Genomic DNA, 12,788 nt, shown 5'->3' with positions numbered 1-12,788 from the left:
ATGACACAGAACAGGGTGAACTGAAACTGATTAGTCACACCTCAAAGGGAAAGAATAAGTCAGATTATAACCTTCCTCAGACAGCCCTTTATAATAGACTTTTCCCAGATATTACAAGGTGCTGGGAGAAACACATCCATTAATTATTTCATCACCTAAAAGGGAACTAGGTTATTTGAGTTATTTATACAGAAAAATAAGTGAGACAGTTTAAATGTTGAAATTTAAAAAATCAAATAAAATAAGTAGGTATGGAATTCAATGTTTACAGTTTATAGAAAGCAAAAATCACTACACTATATAAATGCAGAAAAGAAGGGATGGCTAGTTTCTATGTTAAATAGAGATTCTGAGGTTTAAATTGTATAAAGATGTTATTTAAAAAAAGGAAATAATAGCCATCAAATATCAAGTGTACATTAAGCCCAAATACGTGAGGCTTAGAATAAATTAAATCTTATTCAGTTTAGGCTTAGACATGGATAGTAAATATCAGTCGTTAAATAATCAATTTGACATGGAGGAGTGTTACTAAAAGTTAAAGGCAATCGGAACAGAAGTAGGCCATTCGCATTAATAAGTTTGAAAAACACTATCCTTATTTGATTTCCCACATTTGGTGAAAAGACCACCCAATGCAAGGAAGCAATCTGTTCAATTCTATGAAATGTTGATCTGATGTGTTCTTGGAAGCTGCCCTTTAAGGCAACAATCATGTTGGCTTGTTGTAGCTTAGTCAGTCAAAGTCCAACTTCAAGAGAGATAACAAGACTCTTCTGTCAGTTAGTGGTTTGAATGATTAGGTGTTACATCGTACGGCTATGTGTTGAAATAAGAAACAGAACCAAAGAGTATATAATTTAGATGATTGCACTTTCTTATCAGGAAATTAATATTGTCATGAAGGGAGTCAACCACATTGATTTTGCAAGCTAGTTCTGACTCCTGATTATCTGCGAGTTTTATCAAAAAGTAACTTTTTAACCTGATATTCCTGTATTATTGTTATATAATTTGACATTTACTTCCACAGTTGGCTGCAATGAATGGTAGGTAACTGAGAGGATGTTACAGCATGAATGCAAGATCTCACTGACATTTTAAAAAATTTAAAATAAAAAACTGAAAAAGCAGCCAGATCAGTACCGTGGAGGACGTTGGGAATCCTTCAATAAGGTACTTCGTTGTCTGCAGCCCTGTAAAGCATTAACACCCCACGCTTCCACGTGGGGCTTGCCTCTGAACAACTGAATTCCCGCTGTTCCATTGGAAAGCTGGAAACCAAATGGAAAATTCCAGGAACCTCCTTGACTCACAGTTAAAAGGGATTGCAACATTCCGAATTTTCTGCTCAACATGTGGGGTGGGTAGCCTCGTCATGTGCTGAACCCACTCCCACAAAATGGGTGGCATCAGCAACAATGCTAGAAAAGACGCATGCAACCTGGCACTGTCATTTTCCAGCTCCGTCCGCTCTGAGAGCTGTCATTAAAGGAACCGTGCTGCATGACTGATTTCACAACCTATCATCATACCATAAAGCCTAATAACCCATGTTCAATAAAGAGTTACAAGCAGTTACGTAGTCTTTGATGTGAATCTAGTAATATAAGTATTTGTTTTTTTTATCAGGTATTAGGCAATTTTATCAATAAAAGTACTTGTTTTCTCAAAATAGTAATAGCCACTGCAATTTTTTTCCCCATCTTGCTATATTTGCTTAGGTCTGCTCATGGTAGATTCTAAACGAGTTAGCTTGGAGGTGGTAAGGGCAAAGCTTGTTGGTAACTGGATATAGATTGCCACGAGTTGCGTTAAGTGGTCATGAGGCTGTAAAGAGGAATAGGTTGGCATCAAGGGTATGCAGGTGCAAAGAGTTGTTACATGGGCAAACGTTGGCATGTCCAGCAGTGGCTAGGGCATGGAGAATATGTGGGGGCTAAGGGGAAAACATTGTAGAGTTGTGCTTTATCTTATTCTTTTTATTACAAGTCCAGCAATGCTGAGCCGGGCATTTCATCCAGCCTGCCTTCACACACGGGAACCCGTGAAGCTACCTCCACTCCGGTCCCCTTACCTGGACCTGAAATGAGATCATCATCGTGCTCCTAACTCAGCAGCAAACCTTCAGACCTTAATCTCAAAGCTTTGGAATGCATATTGGGCACATGACTTATTTACGTAGAGGCAAGGATATTATAGTACTACTGCTGCTGATCAAAGCTATAAATTAGACAATTAGCACACTGAAAACTTCAGCAAATGCGGGAGTTTCTCAGTCTATTTCCACTCTTGTCCTTGTATCTTTCTGTTTGATCTCATTCATTACACCAATTTGCCAGATGGCACTATTAGTTTAGTTATAAGTTGTTATAACTCTAAGTCGGTTATAACTATATATTAACCGTGGGGACAATGGAGTTTTCCAAGAAACAGAATCTGAATTAGGAGAGAAAGCATTGCAAACATTAAAAGCAACAGCTCATTTATTTTCGACTCCAGTCTGTGCAATGAGGCACATGATAGCCAACCTTATTCCTTCGATTGTATTAATGATCCTGTAAATGTCTGTCTTGCATCTGCCCACAAACATTCTGGAACCAATTTGCTTTGAAATTGGATCAAATTAATTTTAGGAATGTGTGCTTCATTTCAGAGATTCAGCTAAATTCCGAGAAGGAATTTCTAGCACTGGTTTGACAGATAATTGTATCAACAGTTTCAGTCTTTACAAATGGGATGGTACATTTGTGTGCTTGAGTCCTTTCGTCATGCCAGCATTGAACTGACATTGCCATCTAAATTAAATTATTGATGCATTTGTTTCAGGATCATACTGCAGGCGCAATCATTTATATATCAAGGCAGAGGTACGTACTCAGTCAGCATGGGCATTTGGGTTGCTTGCTAACTTAGTTGGAGTTTAATTGAAGGCACATCTAGGGTCTGTTTGAAATGAGTAGAAGCTATATTTTATCATTGAATTGAAAACCCTGCACACCCACTCAGGCTGGGCTGTTAAATCTATTTAGACAGTTACATCAATCTGATTAGCAGTTCTGGTGTTGGAAATGACTAACTAATGGTACTTAAAGAAGGTAGCAGAATCAAAAAGAGGCTACAGAACATGGTTTTTTTTTGTTTTTCCCCTGTAAAAGTGACAGTGGCAGAATTGTTCCACTTGGACATACAAAATTAATGATGGTTGTCACCTACTCTTCACCTAAGCTCCTTGGGGTCAGTGTGGCAAGTTGCAAAATGCACCTGATTGATTCAGCCCTGATGAATTATAGTAAAGACGAGTTAAAACACATATATTTGGCTGTCTCTGTTCAGCCTCACAAAACAGTTTGAACGATTAGCATAAGTCCACTTGTTGCTTTTAGTAACAAATTTAAATTGAAGGTAATCTTATTTATGGAAGTAAAGTGGAGTGATTTGTTGTGACCCCTTTCAATAATAAACGTGATAAAACCAAGCTGATCCAAAAATATTCAGAATACTGGTCCACACCATTCTGAAAAAAAGCTTTGAATGAAAATCTTGCCTTGAAAATTGAGTAAGTGTTGAGAGATGAATATTATTCACATTGTATAGTGATTAGTGAACAACTAGCCTTGATGCATCAGTGTTTTGGAAAAACATTAAATCTACTGAAAGTTTTTTTTGAATTAATATCTCAGTTTCTGAGTGGTTTCTATTTCATCACAATATGATTTATGCACAATTAATCACATTCAAGATATATCCCCTTGTAATTTCTTCCAGCTGAGCATATTATTAACTGACTTATAAAATTGTCATTTTCTATTGTGATTTATTTTCATCTTCATTGAATTGTATATCTGATTTTGTCAACCATCTTGTCCTGAGCTCCAACAATTTTCTCATCTCTTGCCAAAATCTTGCATGTATTTGCAATGGCTGCGCCTAAAGATCATCCCTCATTTCCTTTCTCTTAACTGCCTCCCACATTTGATTAAATTGCCTCATATAATCTCTAGCTGCTCTTGAGCCTTAAAGCTTTTGTTCCTGCTTTTTCAAACTTGGACAATATAGCCTTCCTCACTTTTCCAAATGGGTGGTAATATTTATTCATATTATTTATGCAAAGGCAGTACCAAAAGTAATAATCTTGTCTCTGCATTTGGGATCTGGACAGCTGTAATTTTTTTTGGAAATATGCGGGCTAAGTTTTTGCAGTATTTAAATGCACATTAAAAAATAATTTGCAATTGGAAGAAGATGGCTTGTGAATGATTAACACTAAGATAACTAGATGAATCAGAGCTGAACCTGTATTCTCGAATGGATTTCGTCATATCCTGCCTGCTCGTCAAATTAACCTGAAATCCTTTTCATTGTTCACTACATTAGATGTTTTAATGAGGATGGAAATTAAAGCAATACTTAAATGGAAAACAAATGAATGCTTGTCAGGATAGTTGAATTTTTTAATAGCTCTGAGAGCATTCATGTTGAATCCAATGGAAAATCAACATCATCTTCTCATTTAAAATCTCCTCAACAACTGTGACAGGAGGGATTTGCTTCAACACAACAGTTATGGGTTTAGAAATGCTTTTCAAGTACTCATATATATTAGTCATTCAGGCCATGTTTATGAAAAAAGCTATTTAGCAAGACTGTAGCATGCAGAACTGGAAAAGAACACAGCAATATATTGGGCCAAATTTCAAAGAATGCTATATTTCTTACATCCCTCAATCATTTTGCTTACAAATTATTCAGTTTGTAAGCTTGTAAAGAATCCTTTATTCCCAATTCATAATGATAACCACTAATTTATAAAATGTATCAGTTGTACAATATTCAAAGAAATGCAACGAAAAGTCAAATGCTTGATTCAAAGTCTGTTATGGTCTCGTGTACTGATAAATAACAGTGCAAATTGAGATGCAAGATTTTGCTCTTAAATCTATAATATAGTTAGAGCTAAATTCAGAGTGTCCAATGATAATGTATAGTCAGTCAATGGATTAGCTGTGGCTCAGTTGAGAGTGCTCCTGCTTTTGAGTTGGATATTCTGGGTCTATATAAAAAAGTCTAGGACTGTAACATAAAAATTACAGCTAAAATTCTAGTACAGAGCTGAGGAATTCCTGCACTATCAGAGCTGTTGATTTTCAGATTTTACATTAAAAATCCAAAAACCCTTTCAGGTGGATCTAAAAGCTGCCATGACACTACTTCAATAAAAATATGGGAATTATCCCCGGTACCCTGGTGAAATCACTGGCCTCAAACAGCATCACAGAAACAGATCACTGGTCATTATCGTATTACTGTTAATGAGAGTTTGCAGTGAGCAAATTGGACGGCCTGTTTCCTAAATTACAATGATGACCACACTATTTGGCTGTAAATTGTGGTAAAACATCTGTTAGTCATGAAACATAAATTTAAATGCAAGTTTTTTTTCCTTCATGTGGGAAAACTGATTCAAAGTTATGCATCTCTAATAGAAGAAGTAGTTGATAACTGTTCAACCGGACATTGACAAATCCCCATATCTCTGAAGAACAGTCCAAAGAAACACTGAGCACCGCGCACACAAAGGGAATGTCATGAGCCTTACCTGTCAAACAGTGGCTTCTCACCACAGTCGAAGGCCTCTTGTAACTCTTTTACGAGATTCGCCTGACCAGGTAACCGGAACAGACCCTCTTCTTTCAGCCCTCTCTTACGGATGAAGTCTGCACACTGCTCCACAAGTGTCGGTGCCAGGTGTGTCTCGTACCTGCGCTCATATCGTACAGTGTCTTCAAGTCGTTGGCCAAAGATACCTGCCCAATTGCAAACAGGACAACAGCTTACTCAATAGCAAACATTTCCAGACAAAACTTATGCCTAAGTAGAAATAGAAAAAAATCTCCTTGTAGAAAATTCACAATAGTTAAATCACCCCTTTAACAATCAAGCACTAGACCATCAAAGCTAACATCTACTTCACATTTCTGACCTTTAAATATGTTGATATTACGTGTGCGCGGACTGTGGCACATTCAACACCAACACAGTCTGACATAGAAGGACTGACAATCTGTGATGGATTGTTTATTTCCAATCACAACAAACTCTTCAGTAATTACTGGCTTCTTTTGATCGTGTAAAGTTCTCAGCACCATGCGACAGAAGCAATACTTAACAACTGACGGAATATCTTTTCATGCACTGTGAAGGTGTTTGGGCAAGCAAAAGCATTCGATTTCAGCTGATGAAATATGTAAAAATATACACTGGCAGCTCTCACAGCTTTTTGAAATAGATGCTGATATCATCCAAAATGCGACACATATTCCAACAAAACTTACCTTTTCTGAAGCTAAAACATCTCTTAATTTTTCTGTAGGTACTTTTGGGGAGAAATGTTGGATATGTCAAAGCACTCGTTGTGCAGAATATGATGTTCTTATTCTCAGGCATTCCAAAGTATTGAAATTAGTCAGTGCTGAATACGTTGTCCATATGGACTATTCTTCAGAATAGACCAGTCACTGGGATTATTATTAAGCTCCAAAGACACAAAGAAATATTTTTACAAAGTAATATTTCATAAGCAATTAGCCATCAAAGAAAAGCTCAAAAATCCCAGCATGCTCACTGTGGTTACAGACATCATTGTGAGGGTTGACTTAAAAGCCCTCTGTGAGAGAGCTCCAGCTCTGCAGTCTATCCGTGTTACTTCCTGCCTCCAGCCGTGAAACTGAGGCAGAAAATATGCGGTCAAAAGGAGAACTGACTTTCACTTGACTTGCAGCTGCAGTCACATGTGGTAGCTTTCCAGCAGGCAATTAATGATCTCTTTGGCATGCGTAGGCAGTGCCAATCCACTAACCCTTGAGAGAGCGAGAGAGTGCACTCACTTTATATCTCCTGACTGCCTCCTTTTCTTTTATGTTGGTCCTGCAGTGTTCCTGAGCTGCTATTAGTCAAAGCACAGACCTTTTATATCAACAGAATCTAATCAGGGAATCTTGTAGGCAAACATGCATGAAAACAATCGTTTCTTTCTTCTTCATTACCTTATTCCTTTGGATTGACATTAAGTGGCCAGTGTAAGGCCTCCCCCACTCCCGGAGCTCCCAGCCAGCAAACAATAATATAATCATGTTGAGGTAAATGATTAATAGAGAGGCATAGCCCGTAACTGGAGCTGGCATTCTGTGTATGTTAAGTAGAGCAGTGTTGGTTGTAATTTTTAGAGTCAGGACTGGATTTTCTTTGCTTCTCTGGGACGGTAAGGGGCATTAGCTTGTACTCACTGGTTGGAAGTAAAAATAGGTAGACTGATGCTAAATGGAGGATCAATATGTAATTTCATTCTCCCATACATCACTTACTTACTTGAGGCACCAGCTTATCGTGATCTTTTTGCCATTTTGAGTTTATGTGTAATATTTTAAATCACTGTCTGCTCACAGTATTCAGTACCACTTACAGGAACTAAACAGAATTCAGTTCAGAGATACATGTGTCCAGTAATGAGCTGAACAGTTACACTTCTCTCTTTTCGTGAACAAAATTTAAAGATGATCCACTGATTTATTCAGCAGATTTCACTGCAATGCCTTGTATGTCACAATATATAGACAGGCCACCAGAAAGCCATCACTCAGCTCAGAGATGCACCCAGTAAACAGCTGAGAAATTCAGACCAATATGAGAAAGTAATCTAGAAAATTCCTCTCTGCCAGCCTTATCATCTCAGAGGCTAGTCTATCCCCAACTGCTTTCTGTTCCTTTCATTTCCTTCAAGTTTGTGCTATTGACGACCTTCAGCAAGCTTTAAAAATAGTATTTTAGAGGAGAATCTCTGGGTCCCACTATTAATTCAGTGGAAGAAAGTGCAGGAATCTAGGTCCTGTAGAAGTCAGCCATGAAAATATTTAATCCCCACATTAATGACACATCATCATAGTAAGTATTCCATTCATTTTGTATCAAATAAACAACACCAGCCCTGTATGAGATAACAATGTTCAGGCAACAAGAGATGCAGCGCATAACTTGTCTAATAAACTTAGATGTTCCTGGATGGATTCACTTTGACGAGAAATTTAACAAAATACACCAGAAGAGAATGTTGCCTGAGTTCATAATCTTCCAGTGGGTTCCAATTTGGATCCAGTGGATAGGCATCAGTTACACACATTGGACCCTATTGGGGGTGCTGAACAGAACAGGAAGACTGAGCACATCCTAGGTCTTAAAATCAGCAGGAATGTTAAGGGGTAAGCATAATGATAGCTTTGTAAGAGAAAGAGTGAGTGAAGTTCCTTGTGTTGATTTGTGTCATGACTGTACCCATAGTTACAAATGTCTGGAGAGGAATTTGCACAAAATTTTCATGGGTAAACTCATTACTTTACCCATTGGAGGAGTGGTTGCCACAAATCCAGTTGACAACATGAGTAATCTCTGTCCTGCAGAATGAATCCTAAAGTATCACTGTCTTGCAGGTAGCACAAAGGAGATTCTTCACACTCTATATGATTCTGTCTCCTGCTACTTTACTGTGACACCAAAATTGACAAATTGTCAGGCTTTCCTGCAAAGTGTGGCCTCATAAACTGATGTCCAAAGGCAATCTGGTTTATGTTGCACAGATCAACCATTGTCGCTTGAAATACACCAGTGTTTTTAAAGTGTGGTAGTCACCAGTTAATCAAGGGAATCCAAGCAATTCCAGATAAAATTAAGGGTAAGTAACCACTTGGCATTGTTAAGTCAAGAATTTAGTTTATCGGTTGGAGTTTTCATTGATTTATTTGCTCTGTGCTAGGAATGTGATTTTATGGTTAGAGTTTATGTTTTAATGTTAGCTAAATAGTTAAATAGCCTAAAAGCTAAACAAACGGTGAAATAACTATTAACAAACATAATAGCTGTGGCTCACACTTTGTGCAGGAACAGCAGCTAACTGCTCAAGCTGAGGGTTTCTCAGCTTCATGGACAGCTGGCAATACTAAAGTGCAGACAGGAGCGTTTCCTGACAAACATTTTTCAGGAAGTGGCCACGCTGCAGCGGGCAGAGGGTTTGACAGAGTGTGGGCATTTTCGACGGAGTCTAGGAGGTCCAGTCAAACAGGCAGGAATCCTTATGAGTGTGACTCTCACAAATCACTACTCACATTTGAATATCAGGAAGAGTAATAACATCTCGATGGCACAGGAGCAGGGGTAGGACGTCAGAAACAAATCCACACTATGCAAAATTCAGCTGCACACGGAAGTACAAGGAAGTGTAGCAACGTGGCTGTTTTTTCTTCATTCATTCATGGAATGTGGGCATCACCAGACAGGCCAGTATTTATTGTGCATCCCTAATTATTAAGAGTCAACCACTTTGCTGTGGGTCTGGAGCCACATGTAGGCCAGACCAGGTAAAGATGGCAGTTTCCTTCCCTGAAGGACGTTAGTGAACCACATGAGCTTCTCCCAACAATCGGCAGTGGATTCATAGTCATCATTAGACTCTTAATTCCAGATTCTTTATTGAGTGCAAATTCCATGATCTGCTGTGGCAGTATTTGAGCCCAGGTCGCCAGAAAATTACCTGGGTCTCTGGATTAACAGTCCAGTGATAATACCACTAGACTATCACTTCCTGTTTGTTACAAGGGGTTTGATAGTCAGAGGGGTAAACAGTCATTTCTACAACTGACTTTTGCCCCGAACAGCATATCGCCTGCTTTGTTGCCTTGAAAAGCATAATCACTGACACAAAAGAAAAATACAATGGATATCAGTCATCTAAGTTTAAAAACAAAATGCTGGAAGAATCCAGCAAGTTTGGCAGTGTAGGTATAGAGATAAAAGTGAGCTTATGGTTGAGGTGACAAAGTGTGGAGCTGGATGAACACAGCAGGCCAATCTCTGACATTTTCTCCATTTCGTTGGGTAGCTCATGAACAGGTCTCAGGACCAACGAGGCAGGGCAGGGCTGGCATGAATTTGGAAAGAATGGGCCACCGCATCTAGTTGTAGAGAGCGGAGATGAGCTGCAGAGAAAGATAGGAGGGGCAAACAGCAAAAAGACAAATACCAACAGGACAAAGAATGTGGAGAAAGAACAAGAATTAGATGAAGGAAAAAAACAAAGCCTTTAACTATCGACCCTCCCTTGGACAGATCATTACTAACCCTTTCTGAATGTGATGCATTCTGGAATGTTTAAGTCCAATTACTGGTTATATTTAAAGTCAGGTCTCTATTACAGTCATTATTTCATCAGCCTATGAGGCAATTTGCACTTACCATTCATCAATCTTACTTACAATACATCTTGAATTAACACAGGTTCATGCAAAATGCATTAGGCTTCTGCTAATGAGAAAGTAATCATAGGCTGCAGCATCAGGATGCTTAGGATGGGATGAGGTGCAAGCTGGTGCCTTTACCTCTTTCTGAATCCTATTATAGAATCCCTACAGTGTGGAAATGGGCCCTTCAGCCCAACAAGTCCACACCGGCCCTCAAAGCATCCCACCCAGACCCATCCCCTTAACCCACCTAATCTACAATCCCTGAACACTACGGGCAATTTAGCATGGCCAATCCAACTCACCTGCACATCTCTGGACTGTGGGATGAAACCGGAGCACACGGAGGAAACCCACGCAGACACGGGGAGTACATGCAAATTCCACACAGATAATCATCAGAGGGTAGAATAGATCCCGGGTCCCTGGCACTGTGAGGCAGCAGTAGTAACCACTGAGCCACCATGCCACCCCAAATCCTGTTAAATTCCATTTTATAGCACCTAGTAACAAGGTGTAAAAGAACTGCCATTCAATACATTCTACAAAATCCTTCAACAGTGACAGTTGTGAAGGTGGGCAAAGGTTTGAAGCGGGGCCACACCCTCAATTATATGCACTTTCCTGGTCACTGAAACCAGAGAATGTTCCTTTAAGACAGTATTGGCCTACTGTGCAACAGGCCTCCCTCTCTAAAAGACCACCATGATGGCAGCCTTCTTCTATGGATGGCAATGTTTAAAAAGGATATGGGACGGACTGAGAAAGAGAATGACCAAAAATTAGCAGTTAATATGAACATGAAAATTAGAAGCAGACTATTCAACCTCCTAAGCTTACTCCATTATTCAGTAAAATCATGGCTGAACTGTTTGCATTTAGAATTCCTACGTAGCTCCAATAACCTTCCACTCCCTTGCCCAACTAAAATCTATCTTTGCTTTAATAATATTCAAATGAGCTTGCTTACAACAATTCTGAGTCAGAATTCCACAGTCATGCAAGCCTTTGGGAGAACATTTCTCTTCAAGAGCGACCCTGAGCTATGAAATGATGCCTCCTCATTCTGGATTCGCCAACAAGAAGAAACATGTTTTCCACATCTACCTTGTCAAACACAGAGAAAATGGAAGGAGTAGGCCATTCAGACCTTCAAACTTGCTCTACCATCAATATAGTCATGGCTGATCATCCAATTCAATGCCCTGTTCCCACTATCTCCCATACCCTTTGACACTGAAACTTGAAGAACTATATCTAACTTCTTGAAAACATTCAACATTTTGGTATCAACCACCTTCTGTAGCAGATAATTAAGCAAATCCACCATTCTCTGGGTGAAAAAAATTCTCCCTATCTCATTCCTAACTGTCTGCCCCATATATTTAGACTGTGGCCCCTGGTTCTAGATTCCCCGGTCATTGGGAACATTGGAAATAGTGAGGCCCCAGCTTGGACCCCTTTGGACTCCACTCATCACATTCTTGCATTTAGCCTGTCTAGTTCTGTTGGTATTTTATAGGTTTCTGATATATCCCTTATTATTCTCCTAAATTTCAGTGAATATAATCCTAACCGACCCGGACCCTCTCCACACAACAGTCCTGCCATCCCACGAATCATTCTAGTAAACCTTTGTTGCACTCTTTCCACAGCTAAAACAGCCTTCCTCAGACAAGGAGACCAAAACGGCCCACGTCACTCCAGATGTCATCTCATCAAGGCCCTGTACAAATTGCAGCAAGGCATACCTGCTCCTGTACTCAAATCCCCTCACTATGAAGGACATTGTACCATTTGCAATTCTGAAGAAGGGCCACTGGACTCAAAATGTTAACACTGTCTCCACAGGTGCTGCCAGACTTCCCAAGCAATTTCTGTTTTTGTTTCAGATTTCCAGCATCTGCAGTTCTTTGTTTTATTGTACTATCTGTCTTTTTCATTGCCTGCTCCACCTACATATGCATGGTGCAGAAGGATACCTGTGTCTCGATACATCTCTCCCTTTCTCAATCTATTGCCATTCAGATAATAAACTGCCTTGCTGTTTCGCTACCAAAGTGAATAACTTCATAATTATCAACAATATGCTTCATCATCAAGATATTCAGGGTCTTATATACTTCAATTAAGTCACTTCTCACTCTTCTAAATCCAGTGGAGAATAACTCAATCTGTCCAACCTGTCCTCTTACGAAACCCAATCATTCCCAGTGTTAATCCAATAAATCTTTGGATCAACGCCAATGATTTTACATCTTTTCTTAAATAAGAAGATCAAAACTGCACATGGCTGTGAGACATAGTCTTACTAATGCCCTGCAGAACTGAAGTGTGACATCTATGCTTTTTTCTTCAATTCCTCTCATAGTAAAGACAGTGTCCTATTAGACTTTTTAATCACTTGCTGCATGTGCATGTTAACATTTTGTAAACCAAGATCCCTTTGCAGCTTGTACTCTGTGTGAATAATACTCTACTTTTTCTTATTCTTCCTGATAA

The 12,788-nt window shown here is 39.2% G+C and overlaps 1 protein-coding gene across 13 annotated transcripts in view; it reads right to left on the bottom strand.

Moving 5' to 3' along the window:
* Positions 1–12,788, bottom strand: part of arhgap24 (Rho GTPase activating protein 24) — a 451,915-nt gene that overhangs the window by 42,226 nt on the left and 396,901 nt on the right. For 12 of the 13 annotated variants that reach the window (XM_059646319.1, XM_048546224.2, XM_059646296.1 and 9 more), the window contains one exon: positions 5,600–5,807. In XM_059646319.1, coding sequence (XP_059502302.1) covers positions 5,600–5,807 — 208 coding nt within the window. Of the gene's footprint in view, positions 1–5,599; positions 5,808–6,335; positions 6,776–12,788 lie in introns of those variants that run through there. The other variant, XM_048546261.2, reaches the window with a different exon arrangement.

The sequence above is a fragment of the Stegostoma tigrinum genome, chromosome 1 (genome assembly GCF_030684315.1).
Source record: "Stegostoma tigrinum isolate sSteTig4 chromosome 1, sSteTig4.hap1, whole genome shotgun sequence".
NCBI lineage: Eukaryota > Metazoa > Chordata > Chondrichthyes > Orectolobiformes > Stegostomatidae > Stegostoma > Stegostoma tigrinum.
Note: the sequence above shows the minus strand (reverse complement) of the source record. Positions and strands in the feature narration are given on the sequence as shown.